Here is an 18,430-nt window from a genome sequence, read left to right as displayed (position 1 = left end):
ATGGAAATGAGTAGGCTTGGTGATGGTCCCATTGACTCCTAAATAATCTAAAAAAAAAGAAAGCGCATTGTCTCAATACTTTATCTGCCATCAGTGGTTAAACTGTAACATTATGAAAGCTACAAGAATACTTACTGTATCCATTTATGTAAGAGAGTATAGCAAAATAAAGTAACTGTCAAGCATATTACAATACAAATTTGAGACCAAAATTATGCAGGCATTTTGACCTGACCGTGTTTTGCTCAAGTGTTTTTCTTTTAATTGTTAATGCAAACCTTTTTACACACACAGACTGAACAAGATTAAGCCGCCACTTAGTAACTGGCTGACCTTGTGTACTTAGCTGAATAACTATCTTCAACCTAATTCATTACATACCTTCCATCTCTATCTTAGCTTTTATCAGACCACACAAATACAAAATGCTCATGGATGACAGTATAGTTATGTTTAGCACATCTGAGAGACAATCGTAGTCACAAAATGGTAGCTTTAACCTCATTCGGCGCTGTAGAGATGAAGGGAACATCGATTTAGGTCTCTCTTAAAAGGCATGTTACCTGTAGAACTGAAAGTCACCTCATTTCAAGAGAATGAAAACTAGGTTCCAAACTGAAACAGTGAAAGCCTTTCTTTTATAAATTAAAGAGTCATTTTAGACACAAATCATGTATAAGAACCATGCACCTTCAAAGTTAATTTCATTTTTTTGTGCCTTATTCCATGTGTATTTTCCTGCTAGTAGAGATCATCAACTGAATAATGTGTGGATATCTTACCTAATTATTTCTATTTCTTAACATCTTGAGATGTATTTATCTTATTGCATGGAGTGACTATATGTGAGATTTTTATAATTAATTATAATTAAAAGAAAGAAAATGAGATTCAAAATCTTTTGCATTTGTTAAATATCACTAGTGTATTAAACAATTGAGAAGTAAATTATTTTAAAATAATACACTCTGTAGTTATAGTGTGGAATTAATGTGCATTAAGAAAAAAGCTATTTAAATATTTCCTCTTACAGTAAAAATCCAACTCATATGCATATTTTTTTTTTCCCACTTGCAATATAGGTTTATCACTCTCTTCTGAGCATCAATATATATACTAAGTAGAAGACGCCTCTGTTTGCAACTGGATCTCAGCCAAACATGTCAGCGATCTCACCTACTGCTGGCAGCTACTGCAGCGTGCTGTTTCACGCGACTTCTCTGTGGTAAGGCTATTTAGTTTTGATTTTAGAAATGTTTGTACTTCACTTCATTTCTCACATTTTAATTAATGCAGCGTTTTTATAAACAGATGTCTGTATAAATCAGGTGCTTTTAAAAAGGTGGATCTGTTAAATGTGCTATATTTTTAGTGCTTGAAAGCTGGTGTAATTTAACTGTAGTTGCGTATGTTTTACATTTGTTCTGCATTCTTTACTTTGATGAAAAGGTTACAAGCGTTAATTAGCGCGAAGCTAGAAATCCTAATAAATCTACATGGCTTCTTTTACCATTGCTAATGGAAGGCTTTGCGTTCCAACAAGTGTCAGTGTGTGACCACCACCTCATCCGTAGTCTCAGCTCAATCCGTTCCAAAGAGAATTGAGATCGTGCCCTCAGGAGCAAACTGTCGAAACCGAGATCTTGTGAGTCATGATGTTTTGCCTCTACACACACTCTTTGAATCACAGACATGAAGAAAAAATGTGCAAAAGGGTGCATGTTTCTTTGTTCTGTCAGGCCTCAGCGCCTCAAAACTACGTTGCCATTATTCTCTCATTAGCCCACGAGCTCTCAGACAAATGCCACTTATTGACCGTACATATTAGGTAGGTTTGTGTAAGGCTCATATGTTTATTAAATCTTTTTACATTTTCTTAGGATTACCAAAAAGAACAACCATACAGTTTGTGATAGACCCTGAAGCACTATGGATCAACAAATTAATCGCAAAAAATAATGAAGAGGTAAAGTTTAACCCTCCTGAAACCTAGACGTGTCTGATCTACATTTGACATTTTGTTTTTGTTTTTCTCTTCTTTGTATCATCTAAAAGGTTTTCTTTCTTTTCCTACAGAAAAAGAAGTGCGAGGGAAACCGCTGCAACATACTGTGGCATAAACAGAGCAGAACAACTTCTCCATTTCCTACTTTTCACTTATTACCCTTTCATTAAGCAGTTGATGTGTCGTACTGAATGTCAAACAGCTACATCAGCAAATTAAAAAACAAGTCTGCCTACAAAATCTGTAATGATTATAACGAAATAAAAATCGCAAGCTTCTTTCTTTAAAATGACATCTTTTATTGCCTTTAAGGTGGAGAGACTAGGACAATACTTTATTGTTTTACAAATGGGCCACATGTAGCACCATTTACATTTGCAAACAAATATTTTCCCCCCATATCACAACATGTGTGTATAGACTAAATAAAGAGAGTTACAAAATGTGTACTCCTCAGGCTGAAAACTGCATGAAAAAAAAGAGTCTCAGTCCTTGAGAAAATCAGTGATAAAGCCTTATAATCACATTGGGAAAATGCTCATTTTGGATCTTCTAATCAATGGTCTCAAGGTTCTTGGCAAAACAATACTTTACATCATCTTACAATCATGCAAGTTCTTTATTCATTTGAATTTCTCACGAGACTGACCTCAAACCCTATTGCATAATGCAGATTCAGTAAAAGACTGCTATTTTCCTCATGCTTATTTTATTTTATTAGTATTTTAAAAATACCGCCCGTTCATCAATCTGGATTAAAATAACTGTCTAATTAGACCATTTGCCAAGAGGAAATATGTTCAGCATGTTCAGTGGGAATTTCTGTGAGGAGAGCATATAAAAATACCCATCAGAAAACAAAAATGCTACCCCTAACCAGGGAAACAATGGCGATCTTCTCACTTTATAACAGAAAGATTTAAGATCCTGCCATTTCTGCAAAAACAAGCTGGCTTATAACTGCTGACCACGGCACGCTTCGATATAACAACAACATTATAACTGGATCACGGCCACTTTTAGAAGTCATCGTGTCTCTCTGGTGAAGAGAAGAGGATGGACAGATGAACGGATGAGTGGATGGAAGGGTGCTGGTGCTGGCTCACTCTGTAAGCGTCTTGCTTTCACAGGCAGTACTGCTGTAGAAAAGAGGGTTCAGACTAGGCACAGTTTGATAAAAGAGGAATGCTCTACTTATCAATCAGTTTGCAAAAGTGACAAAAAGTGAAAGCACTCATGCTCACAAGGCGTTCCACTTTTAGAAGTGATGCAATGCGAAAAATTATGCAGGATTTTGCAGATTAAATACTTTGCTAACTAACTATTATTAATAAACCCTAATCAAAAAATGTCACTCAATGAAACAGGGATGGGAGTTAATCTGTGGAGTTACTGTTTGTTTTCTAAGGTCTGATGGCAGTGATAAGTAACATGCAGCACAGGTAGTCCAACACTTAACAGTCTACTTCAGCACCTCTGAACGTTCCTTAAGAAAACATTTTACTCATACCAGCTCGACATAGCACAAGGCACAGTCTGCCAAAGCGTGTTAGGAAAGCTATAGCTTTGTCCAAATAAGACATTGTATGCGAGACTGGATGTGTCCAACAGACAAGCGCTACCTGCTATCCATTCTCCTCACAGGTTAAATCATAAATGCTGCAGGATTTTAAATTCAAGAAGCTTTAAGCATTAAACATTTTTATGATTGCTAGCTTGAACCAAGGACTTTTTGGCTTATTAAAGTCAGAATTCATGCAAGGAAATGGGGGCTTACGGTGCCTGAGGCACCATCTCATTTTCACCTTTGGATGAAGATGCAAACTTGTGCCCAAATTTAGAATATTGCATTAAAAACATAAATCACCAAGTATAAAGCACCATTTCCATCCAGGAAGTGGATGAGAATAAAATTGCCACTTCCTGGCACTGTACATAATCATTTTTAGGATACAATCAACTGCATACACTTTAGTGCATGCAGACAAAACACGGTCATGTTATCTTATTTTTGAGGCTGCCTTCAGGCGTTTAGTTCTGGGAGTTAATTATAACAAAGCGCTTGACAAAATGTAAAACTAGCTTTTCAGATGCTGCCCTATTTTTGATGCGCATTGATGAATTTCTTTGAGAAATGTGTTTTGTTCTTTATGCTTATGGTTTACCTTATAAGAACTATTTTTGCACGTTCTTAGAAATTATGCGCATCTTGGCATTTCAATCCAGTGCTGTTTCTTTATGCGATATCCCAAAATGCACATAAAATAGGCGGATGGAAACACAGCTATTGACACGTTTCTGCATGAGTTTGTTGTTTACAATCTGTTAGAGTTTTTAAAGTTATTAAATGCAATATAGCTTTTAGTGAAATTCAGCAAATGATTATGTCTTAGCTTGTCAACCTTGAAAACCATAACAATGTAGATATAACAGCGAGAAAGGCCTCTAACCCTGAAAATGCTTTTAGTTGTGCCAAACACATAAAATGACATTTTTTCATTATTTATCCAACAAATGACAAAATGACATGTCTAAACATAAATTAACGTTCATCTCGTACCGATGCAGCAGACAAGCCATTACCATTGAAACAAATGTGAAACAATACAACTAAGCTGAATTACCCCGAGTTAAAGACATAGTTCACCCCAAAATGAGTACTGTTCCACAGAAAAAATAAAGGCATAGAGGCTTGAGTCATTTTTGGGTGAAATATGCCTTGAACGCCTAGGTAGTCTCCTCTAGCGATTATACATTGTCCCAATAATGTCAACCACATGCCGATCAGAGATTCTTTGGGACGCTCGCTGGCATCATGACATCACTGAGGCAAGGAGGACTTTACATTGTGTAAATATACATCAGTACGGTGATGAGATTAAGATGCCAATGCAAGCAGCAAGAGAAAACAGCACAGCTGGGTTATAATCCGTAGGGCTGGGATCCTCTTTAATAGTGTACATTTTAAAGACAAGTTTGCATAATACTTCACATTGCACTATTAAGAATTTCCAATTAAAAATACATTGCTGAAAATTCCATCCTCACCGCAGTTTTTTGTTTTGTTTTTTTTTTTTACAATTACATAACCTAAATGCAAATCCATCCTGTAGTAACATCAAAAGGGGAACTTGAATTTGTAATGCACAGTGCAGTAACTATTATAATATTTATTGTTGGACAATGAAGAGAAAAATCGGGTTTTATTGCACTGGGAAATTTCTGGATTTGATCTCCATCTTTAAGCTTTTTGACAATCGTTTGAAATGCTGAAGGGAATTTAAAAGAGGATGCTCACTGAATCAACGTTTTTGTAATACTCACACTAACGTTGTTATGCTACATGATCCGTCTTCCCTTAACATACACACTTCTACCGTCCAAATACTGACACATGGCTTCAATCTCACAGACAAACAGATCGATATCCTGAAAGCAGCGTTTGTTTGGTACTCAAACAGAGAATCCCAACCCTAATTTGGTATTAAGCTTTTGTTTTCAAGTTGGAAAACATAATAATAAGATCATATAATCCTGTGCAAAGGTTAAAAAGGAACAAAGTATGTGAGTACTTCACTCCTGTGTGTGCCTATATTTGTAGGGGCTCATCATAGGGGTCTGCCCATGGTTTGGGGTGTTAGATGAGTAAGGAAAGGGGGCTGCACTACCTGTGGACAGGCAGATGCAGCCCGTTGAGGGGGTAAGAGGCGGGTGGTACTCCAGCTGAGCCAGGAGGAAAAGTGATCGGAGGGGATGTGTGGGTGGGGGCAGCCCGTTATGTTGTTGTCCTCAGCCACTGAGTCTCCAGTGGACCCAGAACGCCCAGAACACGCATGCAAGGCCTTAGAGAAGAAAATGTAGTCAATCACGCCCTACGAAAAAGGAGAAAACGTCATTTAAAAAGGGGTAAATAAAAATCGTGGTAATACTTTCTATGAAGCCCGTCTTTAATACATTATAATACTTAATGCATTATAATGAGTGCATAATGCATTAGAAATAACTTTAGAATATGTTGTATCGTCTCATGAATAATAATTCTATAAATGTGTTATAATATTTACTTTATAATGTAAATAATTTATAAATAAATAAGTCTCATATCTTGCCATTTTACTTATGTCAGTTTACTTAAAGCGACAGATATGACAAATAATATAAGTAATAATAATAATAACAACAACAATACAAATGTATTCTCAAAAGCCATGAGATCACATATCAGATCAAATGTAATTTGACACATTTGCTTTACACATTCATTGGAATGCCTTAATACCCTTATAATGTATTATAAATATGGGATTCATAGAAAGCGTGACTATAATGTAAATTCGGGAGCCAGCAGAAGTCAGCAACTGCACATTTCAAACACAGTCACACAGCTGTCTGAACAAAGTCTTAACTGGTGGAATGAATAAACTATGCAATTACATTTTTATTAATTTGCTGTTTGCTAACTTCATTTAAACTTTTTTGTGGTTGTTTTACCATTACGTTGTACTGTGGTGTAAAGGGCTCATCTTAATAACATTTGTTGATTGCCACCATTCCATTGGTTAGTTTTGAGGCCTAGACTATGTTCAACCACTCATGTCTATTTTCAGGATATTTTAAAGTGGTCTTAAAAACAAAACCATGTTGTCTACTTATTAGACTAACTTATCCATTAATGTTTGTCATTTGCAAACAAACACAGGAAAAAATTATTTGGGTTGAGTGAACAACTTGGTCCAAAGTTGAATAAAGTCAAAAAAAGCTGTGCCGCGGAAATTTTAAATTAAGTCAGCTTTTCATTTTTTACAATATAGTGCACTGGTTTCAATGCAATACAATAACAAAGCAATTCATGGTTCGCAAAATCGTGAAACCTAAATATTTCTGACCTTGAAGTCATACGTGTAGTTGGTGTAGGGGCATGAGATTCCCCTCATAGGCACTCTTCAGCTGAAAGCTGTGTGTGATACTGCCATCAGGCTTGCCATTTTTGCCATTGCAACTGAAGTTGGTTAGACAATCGCTGTAACGCAGTTCCTTAAAATCTTTGTGATTTTCTGCAACTCCGCCATTACTCAGATACTCCACCACACCTGTGAAGAAAGGCAAGGGAGCCTAGTGAGACAAGAGCTTCCGAGGCAAAGGTTTACATCAATAGTTCTCCTAGAAATTATATTAAAGGGTATTTAGCCTACCCTAAAATAAAAATTGTTCTCATTTACTCACCTTGCTCATTCCAAACCTGTATGACTTTTGTTCTTCTGTGGGACATAAAAGAAGATATTTTGAGAAATATCTCAGTGGGTTTTTTTATCCTCACAATGGAAGGTCAAAAGTTACCTGCGTTCTTTGAAATATCTTCTTTTGAGTTCCACAGAAAGTCATACATATTTGAAACAACATGAGGGTTAGTAAATGACAGAATTTACATTTTTTGGATGAACCACTACTTTAATATTGCAGCAGATGGACATAGTAGCTCAAAGAATGAAAGGGCCGATTGCCTGAAAACCACACTTAATGGGAGAGGCATGCTTTCTTGTATGGATCTCTTGAACTCTTATTTGAAACTTACACAATAAAGATTGCCCAAGTGAGTTCCCCATTCCCTCTAACTTTATCTTTTAAATAAGCAGTTCCAAACATCGCTCACCCGAGTCTGGGAGTGAATTGAGGTCAGCGCAGAGGACGATAGGGATGGAGCTGGTGTCTGATGTGGGTGATGAAGAGTTGATGGATCCCGATGCCCTCTCAGCGATGCTCTTTAGTTCAGACAGAAACATCATTGTCTGGATGAGCTTCACATCCGAGTACTCCGGATCCCAGTGCATGTGGGCGTTAGCTACCAGCAGGTGCTGTTTCTCTGAAGGCGGCTTTAAACCTGCAATAAAACATTAATAAAATTAAATTTAGCTAAAATTTATTTCAAAATCAAGGTCATTACCCCCAGTTCAGAGAAAATTGAAAGCTGAATATGAAAAGTAAACTCTATTTGCAAAGTGTATTGCATCGTTTTGAAAAGTCGATTGATTTAAGTGGAAAAGGGAAGAATATGCTGAGAAATGAGAAATAACAGCACTCATCAAAACGCAGCATTATCATAAATTGCATCCAGCTGTTTTGAGGCAGGAAATAAAAAGTATGTTATCACTGAAATCCCACCTAGCACTGAATTCAACCACAAAAAGTTAATTTTATTAAACGGAGCAAGTTAAGACCAAGTTGGCTTGCAAAACGTTGTCAGATGTAAAAGTTTTGTTTTATTTACTTGCAGCTGAATCTTGTAAATCTTTTAGAAAATGCTGTTATTTATATAAAAGTGCCTAATATCTACCAATTTCCTAAATACTAATATACTCAAATGTTGAATCATTTTTGGTGTTAATTTATTCTACTGACATATAATCCACTGTGCTGTTCATGAACTTTAAATTAATTTCCGGAGACAGTAGTTACAGGTGCATCTCAATAAATTAAAATGTTGCAGAGAAATTCATTTACTTCAGTAATTACATTCAAATTGTGACTTGTGTATTAAATACATTCAGTGCATACAGGTTGAAGTAGTATAAGATTTTGGTTTTTTTAAATGGTCAGTAGAAAGAAGCATGAAGTGTAGTGACGTTGGTTTTCAAAAAACACAATGGACCAACACCAGCAGATGACATTGCACTCCAAATCATCACAGACTGTGTAAACTATGAGCTTCTCCATGCTTCCTCCAGACTCTGAAGTCATCTGCGATTCAGGAGTGGCTTAACAAGAGGAATACGACAACTGCAGCCAAATTCCTTGACACGTCTGTGTGTGGTGGCTCTTGATGCCTTGACCCCCAGCCTCAGTCCATTCCTTTTGAAGTCCACTCAAATTCTTGATTTTGCTTGACAATCCTCGTAAGGCTGCGGTTCTCTCGGTTGGCTGTGCATCTTTGTCTTCCACACTTTTTCTTTCCACTCAGCTTTCTGTTAACATGCTTGTATATAGCACTCTGCGAACAGCCAGCTTCTTTGGCAATGAATGTTTGCGGCTTACCCTCCTTCTGAAGGGTGTCAATGATTGACCACTGTCTGGACCACTGTCAGATCAGCAGTCTTCCCCATGATTGTGTAGACTAGTGAACCAAACTGAGAGACCGTTTTTGAAGGCTCAGGAAAACCTTGCAGGTGTTTTGAGTAGATTGGCTGATCAGAATGTCACCATATTCTTAATTTATTGAGATAGTGGATTGGTAGGTTTTTGTTAAATGTGAACCAGAAATCATCACAAATAAAAGAACTAAAGACATAAACTACTTTAGTCTGTGTCCACTGGATTTATTTGATACACAAGTTTCACAATTTGAGTTTCCACAACATTATAAATTATTGAGATGCACCTGTACTACTGTCTTCACGAGTGAATATTTTTTGTGATTTGCTGCCATCTACAGGACAAAGCTAAACAGAGGCTGTGCCCGTTAGCTGTTTAAACGACTGAGTCCTTACCACTAACAAACAAGTCTTTCTTCACTTCCAACAGGACAGCTACTCCGATGTTATCTTTGGTCATGACTCGGTTTAGCATAACCTCTGAGCCCTCTGAGTTTGCCATGGCAACCTGATTGAACTCCACTGTGTGTTTCTGCACCAGAACAAATCTACAAAAGACAAAAAAATGCACTAGATGAGCTTAATATCATTTCACTTTAAAGGAACACTCCCGTGACTCTTCCGTAGTTAGATTGTGTACCAAGACTACGGAAAATAAAAAGTTGCTGTTTTCTAGGCTGCTATGGCTAGGAAGTATACTCTCATACTGTCGTGATAATCAAGGAACTTTGCTGCCGTACCATGGGTGCAATAATGTTATGCAGTGACTGAAAATAGTCCCCAGCTAGAAAAAAATATTAAAACTCTTTGGTCATTTTTTTATGCTAACGGTCTAATCAATGATCTATGTTACGCTAAACTCAATTGTTTAACTGTAGGGGAGTTAGAAAATTAGCCTTTTTTCAAAAACCTTGTAAGACGATAAAAGGAAATTCTCACTTCTCGGTCTTGAAGAACACAGCACAGCCATCCACATGTTTCCGCTCCTGTTCTGACACGAGTTTGGCACGAGATTTTGGACAGAAAAAGCCATCATATCCACGCTCTTTTAGTGTTTCCAGAAAGAAAGTGTAGTACTGCTCTGTTTCCACCTCCTGCACATAAAGCATTAGAGCAAAGTATACAAAAACCCCAAACACAAGTCAAATTAAATGTATTGTTAACACATAATAAAAATTTTGCTTAAAGATATAACTATATGTTCATTTATTATATTGAAAGTTACAGGCATGAGAGGTAACGTATTAGAAATGCAATATTATGTTTACTGTATTTTGACTGAGAATTTTTGGTGAGAATAAGAGACTACCGATGTGCTACCAATCCTTTTTAATTTTGAAATGGGAGCTTCATACCTGCAGGCTTATGATGTCAGCATCACAGTTAGTGATCTCCTCCATGATGCCCTTCTTCCTGTACTCCCAGTTAAGGGCCCATGAGGGACAGTAGCCGTACAACTGTCTTGTTGCATACTTGTCACACAGTACGTTGTAGCACATTACCGTGAACACAGCTTGAGGACACAAAAGTTTAATATTAGCTTTGCTCCTTGCTAAATCATGATTTTTAAAAGTCAGTGACAGGATGCTAGCTGTACCTGTGGGCATCATTTGGTCTCGCTCCCTCAAAGTGATCCAAGGTCTTTGGGGGAGCTGTTCTGGGTGCACTAATATTGGGAGAGGAAAATTAAATGAATAACTTCTCTGTATTTTATTAGTAAGCAGCTATGTACCTGTGTCCATTATTACCTGCAAGATTGTCAAGCATGTAATTTAGTAACTTCCTTGTTCCATCAGGCTCCTGATACAGGTTGAGTATATCTTGGGACAATGGATTACCTGGGAAAGTATTATTGTTCTCAGGCCTGTTAAAAATATTGAATGCTTGCTCTGCACGTACTGCATAATCGCTTCTAAGCAAAATGCTTTACCTTTGAGGCCAAGGGTTTGCAACTGGAACAGCCGACCAAGTTCATAAGGCAAAACTCAGTAAACAATTGTTGTTCAAAAAGCAATTCCTAAAAAGAAACAAAGAAAGAAACATATGTGACAATATAACAAGGTGTCAAGGTGTTCTGTATATACCTAGTCTTTTAAACGTTTGGTCTATTTAAGTTTTGTTGTTAAAGGAAAAAAAAAACGCATTAATCGCACTTGTCCTTAAGAATCTGTAATAAGGCCAATAGAACAATTTTACTTAATTCTGATGGGAATCTGTGGAAACTGACCGATTTGTTACGTACCTGAGAGTCACCATGTTGCCGAGTTCTGCTGGCAGGCTGCGCAGTTTGTTGGAGGACAGGTTTAGGTAGACAAGATGGGGTAGCTTTGCGATTTCGGGAGGGATCCGGCTCAGGTTGTTGTTGTTGATGTGGAGAGCAGTCAGATGGGTCAGCGTCCATAGTGAGCTGCTCAGACTTCTGACCCGCCCTGTACCAACAAATCACAGAGTAAACCTCTTCCAATTTCACATCACATTTGGATAAAAGCATCTGCCACTTTTTAGCATAGACGGGCTTTCGCTTTCACTGATTTATTCATTAACTTCTCTCATATCATTGTACTGTACCCAAAGTAGCACATTGATAAAAAAATAAGCTGATTTTATAAAATGAGGCATAAGCTCAATGAACTGAGGAATAATAACTAACCAGAAATCTCCAACTCGGTCCAGTGTGACTTCTTCCCGCTGGCCGCTTCCTCGGCTGACATGATTGTATATAATCTGCGTGGGTCTGGAGGATCATATTTTTCCTTTGGCATGCCTGTTAATCTGAAAATACAGAAAGAAAATGAATCATTAGTCACCGTGGTTTTGGAAATCAGGCTTTCACCGTGAAAGCTGAAAGCCTGATCTATGAGCCAGCTGGCATTGTAATTGTAATTATAGTGGTCAGTTTAGGAATGCTGCTCGAGTGACTCCCTCTAAAACCTCAGATCAAGCCAGATCACCCTTAGACAAACTTATGTAAAAAAGACGTACAGTAAATAAACCAACAACTGCAATTCAACTAGTGCAAAGGCCTTTCTTTCTGACACGAGTAAGGATTGTTTAAGTTTAATGCAAAATAAAGCTAAAGAAAATGAATGCATAGGTACTAAGTCAAGCTGTGAAATACCAACATATCATCTATAGTGCAGTTCATAAGGCTACATTTATTTAATCATAAATAGAGTTTTAAAAAAACAATATAAGTTTTATAACAATTTTTGTAAACTGTATGTTTTATATTTAATTACATATTAAAATGTACACCTGTGAAAGGAAATCGTTATGATATGCTGCTTTGGCACGCAAGAAACATTTCTTAATATCATTTGTGCTTTGTAATATTTTTGTGAAAACTGCGATGCATTTTCTTCAACATTATTTGATAAATAGACAGTTTAAAATGATAATTTTTATAATAATAATAATAATAATAATAATAATAATAATAAATCCTTTACTGTCATGTTTGATCATTTAATGCAACATTGCTGAATAAAAGTAGTCATTTCTTCCAAAAAAAAAAAAAAACGAAAATAAAACGACAAAAAATAATGCAATAAAATAAAATATTATAGAGCGAAAGTGTATGTTCTAGAAACCAGGCCAAAATGTGAGATCCTGAGTGCTTACTGAGAGACAGGTAGACAGCTGATGTTTAAACTGATACATTGAACTGTTTGAGTAGTTGATATCTCTGATGTTGAGCCAAAACATTATGGCAGTCTAGGGCACCGACAGAGTTTAACTTAGTTGAACCTTGGAGATGTGTGTGTGTGTGTGTGTGTGTGTGTGTGTGTGTGTGTGCGTGTTTAAATCAATCCTTTCAGCTGAAAAAGATGAAAGCAAAACAGCACTTTCCCATAACACCCTATTAATAGGTAAAACCACCAGCAAGAGCTTTTAAACAGACGACTGCCCTTATTTGCCTTGTATAAAAAGAACATGCGATGCGCTGCAATCATTCAGTCTCTGCTGTTATACACACAAGAGCACACTGCCAAAGGGTACAACGGGTACAACATATCCTGCTTCTCAATTAGATCTTGTACATGTTTTCTTACATGCAGAATTTAAGGACTCTATTAACTCTAGGCCTTTGGACTAAATGTTATATTCATATTAGTGCATCAGCTCATTATTCAGCGCAGCAACCGTCTGTCTCAATTTCAATGAACACTATACATTTAACCAGTCTTAAGTATGGGTGCATTTGTAGCAATAGCCAACAATACATTGTATGGATCAAAACTACCCATTTTTCTTTTATGCCAAAATCATTAGTATATTAAACAAAGATCATATTCCATGAAGATATTTTCTAAATTCCCTCAATGTTGTAACATATCTATATTTTTTACGTTTTTATATGAGTTGCCAAAAAATTAATTTGATCGTCTTTAAGTATGATACTTTTATTTATATTTTCTTACAATGTTTATTATTATTATTATTATTATTATTGTTATTGCACCTCAGATATCTTTTCACATAGTTGTTTCTCTGCAATATAAACTGACCTCGTGACTGGTTTTGCGGTCCAGGATCACATTTCTGCTGTCAATAGGTTTAATCCGTATTTATTTATTTAGTATAGGTGTTGTATTCTTCCGAGTTGTACACATGTCATTCTATACATTGGATATTAAGCATAAAATATGTGTACATTGTGTTCAGTGCGTGTATTGTGATTTCTCTTGTCGCGATCTGTCACTAACCGTGTAAATGGTCATGTGACAAAACAAACAAACCAAAAAAAGTTGCCCGAGCAAACATCACGGCTTATATGCAAATGAACGCTGGCCCACGACAAATGACAGCAGACGCGTTACGTAACCCGCTCTTTGAAGTTACTAAGTAACTTCTATTAATAAAACAAACACACACGTTCAAAGCTGAACCTGACTTGGGCTTGTTGTTAAAAGCGCCTTTAAAAACGCCTCGGCGTTTCACGTTACAGTTAAAAGCGTGTCAACGACCCGGCGCGGTTGTCAACTACTCCGATAACGAGGTTTGTGTTACGTAAGGCTATTATTATTAGCTATTCTCGCTTAGTCGGTGAATGCACAAAGTTGAGATTTACGTAGATTAAGTTTGGTCGGTTGAGCTGACAACCGCGACGTGAAGAGCGCGAGCGGATCTGGCCGTGGTCCGGGCGCCTCGTCATCACCAAATACGGTCATCTATTAATCAGAGAAACTACGTGTTGTGTAATGGCTTGAAACACTGTTCTCTCGTGTTTATTAAGTTGCAGCGCACACTGTCTCCTTAGCCGATCTTCTGGAGGTAACGCAGAGCTGGGGACGGCGGGTGTATCTGACACCCAAAGATATAAACAACGCAAAAGCACCACGCCGGAATGCAGCACGTAGGCTCTTACCTGCATTCGGGAGGTGGGAGAGGAGCTGCTGGTGTGATATGATCAGAGACATACGGACAAACTGCGACCGATCCTCATCCTGAGAGTCGGGCAGAAGGAAGGACAACACTCTGAGCTTCCGCTCCAGTCCGCGGTCCCTTTACAACCAACGAGAAGAAGTCCGAATCGGTTCTTTTGAACAGGCTGTTTAAAAAAACGATTCAAAAAAGATCGGGCTATTATTTTACGCCATTAATTGCATCACAAGGCCCATGGCGTCACCCAAGTCTTATTAAAAACATTACACACAGTTTTATTTTTATTAAACAGTGCTAAATTCACCTCTTTCGGCTAACGAATTTAGCAAAAATGCTGTCATCTTTTATATGTGCTGATGTCAAAGGTGCTGTATGTACGTTTTTTAATCTTTTAAAGCAAAGAAAATAATATAATATGTTTGTAGATATTTAGAAAAAATACATATTGTTGTCAACGAATCGTGTTATGTTTTCATAGGTGTTTCTCTGAAAAATAATTCTACTCTGAAATGCGCGTCCCAGGGCAAAATGTCTTTGTTTTTTTCCAGGATGCATTTCAGCTGTAGTTGCCACTGTACCTTTACTATTTCTACAAATGTTCAGCATTTTTGTTAAAGTGACCAACATTTCACAGCTCCATATGCTCTTTATATTAGATCACTTAGGATCGCTTGGAATGGGAGTCTTGCTGGTTAGTTGGTTCTTGGTTCAATGATTCAGTAGGTGAATCGACAACCACTACCAATTCAGTTCGTTTACTGAACGAACGGTTTGGAACGGTTTCGCGAACCGGTTCATTTAATACATTACAAAGATCCGACACAAAAGAACGATTCTTGAAATGTTATTCTGAAATACGGCATTCTTAAAGTGGAGGAAATAAAAATACGACATATTCAGCTCTGTTTTATTAACCCATGCTCTCAAACGTATAGGCAACATTATTTTAGGGAAGTATGAAACCTGCAAAGTTTAACTTTTTTAACTACATTTTTACACTTAACCTTGTAACTAATATAAATGGGTCAAATAACAAGAATTGTTTTACTGTTTCCCTCCCCTTCAGCATATCTGCTAAAACAAAATAATGGCCAATTAGCCAGTATATTAATTGTGTGTTGTAGTATATAAAACATAGCGTGTGTATACAAATTCAGTTTTGAGTATATTTTAGTACAAAAGTTAGATGCTCACGGCACGGGAATACTAGGAATATTATGAGTGGTGGGAACGCTTAACGCTGGTTGAGGACTTAGAAGGAGAATTTAAGTGTAACACAGAAGTCTGTCAACATGGCTGCCCCTCGAGGAGCGTTTTAAGAGGTCAGTTTTGAAACGATACGTATTATTTTGTGCATTTGTATATTCCGATATATTTTCAAAGATTATTAACATGAAAATTGTCATGTGCAGAATGCTTGTGTGTCAAATATTGTGTTTTGCATCACCATGATCTTTTAGTTATGCAGTGCATCTAAAGGATAAAGTGTACTTCTTTTTTTTTTTTAATTACTAATCGGATAGCTAAGTGTAATCATTAATATATGTCATCTGACCCAGTGATTTTAATTCTGCTTTACTCATGTGTGATATCTGACGCAGTTTTACCCAGATGTCAGAGTCTGTTCTCTCTGACTGCACACAGACAGCAGCAGCCTGTCAGATCCTATGCTGCCGCCGCCGCCGCCAAGTGAGTCGTTTTACACTATTTAGCCTTTAACATGGTAAAAGGTTATTTGCTTAAAATTTCTAGCCGTTTTGGTCAACTTAGTATGTTGACCAATGATTTTCATCAAAACACTTTTTGTAGGCATAAGGAGAAGAAAACGAGACCTCTCAAGAAAAAGAGGCGAAGGAGAAAAAAAGATTGATGACAAAAACCGACATAAACCCTATGGACTCACAGCCTGGGCTCCTGTAGATGATGTGTACATGGTGCGATACTATCCCAAACCTGTACACGAGGGCGTCTGTGGCCATTGAAATGATGAAGAACTTTCAGAAGTTGGATTTCAGTTCTGAAAACCAGCCTGTGTACGTCAACTTCATGCGTCTAGACATGAAGCTGGAGAAAAAGGTACATTTTGGGAGGATATTTTTTTAAGCCCATCTTTTGCTTGAAATAATAAATTTGCTTTTGTTTCTGAATTCACAAAACTATTGTCTAAATGTCTTTTATGCTCTGTTACTGTCTGTGAAATATATATATATATATATATATATATATATATATATATATATATATATATATATATATATATACTCTTAATGTCCCCAAACATTTAAATGGCAATCAAACAGAATCCACAGTTGTCAAATTAGTTTCATTCCAGTGCTAAGCAGTATAACTGCAACAATAGAAGTTTAAATCTTAATGACTTTCCATTTGTTTTTTTGTTTCGCTTTGTTTTTCTCAGAAAAAGTGGATCCATTTGTTAGCACTATTAATTTACCACATCCCTTCAAGTTGGACATCAACAAAATAGTGGTTTTCACCGAGGTGGGAGAATCACTCTTTGCTGCCATTGACTGAACTGATTTGATATAATTTACAGGAGCTTTACAGTTTGCATGCATTAATAGTAGAAATATGAATGTACAGAATCCAGATCAAGCCAGGATAGCGATGGAGAATGGAGCCGCAGTTGCAGGTGGAGCAGAACTGGTTGAGAAGGTAAAGCTTGCGAGAACCTACCATTGCAGGAAGATGAAGTAATTCCTAGATATACTGTTTAAAGGTTTGCCTGTTTAAAAAATGTTTTATTATTATTGCATTCAAAACGTACCCACTTAGTAAATTCAGTCTGTTTTTGCTTGCTTTTACAATTGTTGTACAATTGTCAATACATTGTTGATTACAGATTTTAGCTGATGAGATCATTGCAGATTTTTACTTGGCTGAGCCAGGCATTGTGCAAAAGCTGCACCCTTTAAAGAATAAGCTGAGGAAGAAGTTTCCCAAGAGCAAGAGAGGTCAGCGAGTTTCACATGTGTCAGGCAAGTTTTATTAATGTACGACTAAAACAAGGTTAAATTGCTCTTTGTGTTTCTTGCATCAGGATCGGTTGGAGTAAATATTCCAAAAATGCTTGAAATGTTCAAGAGTGGTCATGAATACTTGGTTGAGGACATCTATGTTAACACACAAGTTGCAACAGTAAGTCCCGTTAAATTGACAGATCGGACAGACATTTTTATTGTGTTAAAGTGAGAGATTATCTGCTTATTTTCACATGTGCACCCCCTGCACCTTGTTAACATACTTTTTTGTAAACAGCTGGACATGCCAAAGGAGCATATTCTGGAAAACATTCATGCCATTGTAAAAGATGTGGCAAGCCATAAACCAGCAGAATTTGGTGAGTCATTTACCGTATATATATTAGGTCATTTTATTTATTATTCTAACCACCTCACAAGTTCTGATTATAATCACATTCTCTGTTCTCTGCAAATGCCTAAACTGACTTCCTTTTGGCTATTAGGTGGAAGTATTCATTTCTATTCATTGACATGAATAAAATGTATTGTATCTGATTTTGTTTTTTTTTCTTCCAGGTCCTTTTATCGAGCGAGCAATTGTATGCAGCAGGTCAAGTGAGGCTTTGCACATTAAATTCGAAGAACTATTACAACAGGAGGAGAAAAAAGCATAACAATTTAGCTTTGTGTATATTTGCATTGTACAAAACGTATATACTGTAATAAAATGGTAAATGTTATATTGTCTAAGTATGTTGTTTTTTTTCTTTCTTTTGCTGAAGCAAGTTTTTCAGTAGAATGTTTTAGGTATGGAGGCAACAGAGTTAATGGCCACTGTAGTCAATACAAAGGATTTCGACCCACATTGAGCATCATAGTGGAGAGTAAAAAACTATTTGCAGACTGCTGTATCTACACTGTTTACATTTACAATTAGGAAGCTTTTGTCCAAACGAATGTATAAGAAGAAAAAA

The 18,430-nt window shown here is 36.8% G+C and overlaps 1 protein-coding gene and 1 pseudogene across 1 annotated transcript; one reads left to right on the top strand and one right to left on the bottom strand.

The window, feature by feature from the left end:
* Positions 1-3,030: 3,030 nt before the first annotated feature.
* On the bottom strand, positions 3,031-14,530 carry LOC122335057 (annotated as a pseudogene).
* A 1,197-nt stretch (positions 14,531-15,727) lies between these two features.
* Positions 15,728-18,196, top strand: LOC122335058 (39S ribosomal protein L1, mitochondrial-like). Its single transcript, XM_043232819.1, is given in 10 exon segments — positions 15,728-15,797; positions 16,077-16,164; positions 16,285-16,439; positions 16,441-16,550; positions 16,890-16,974; positions 17,077-17,148; positions 17,336-17,447; positions 17,534-17,631; positions 17,752-17,833; positions 18,033-18,196. Coding segments are annotated over 9 exon segments (834 nt in total). The 5' UTR covers positions 15,728-15,797; positions 16,077-16,142; the 3' UTR covers positions 18,131-18,196.
* Positions 18,197-18,430: the final 234 nt, after the last annotated feature.

The sequence above is a fragment of the Puntigrus tetrazona genome, unplaced genomic scaffold, assembly GCF_018831695.1.
Source record: "Puntigrus tetrazona isolate hp1 unplaced genomic scaffold, ASM1883169v1 S000000696, whole genome shotgun sequence".
NCBI lineage: Eukaryota > Metazoa > Chordata > Actinopteri > Cypriniformes > Cyprinidae > Puntigrus > Puntigrus tetrazona.
The sequence above is the reverse complement of the archived record's forward strand: the minus strand, read 5'-3'. Positions and strand labels throughout refer to the sequence as shown.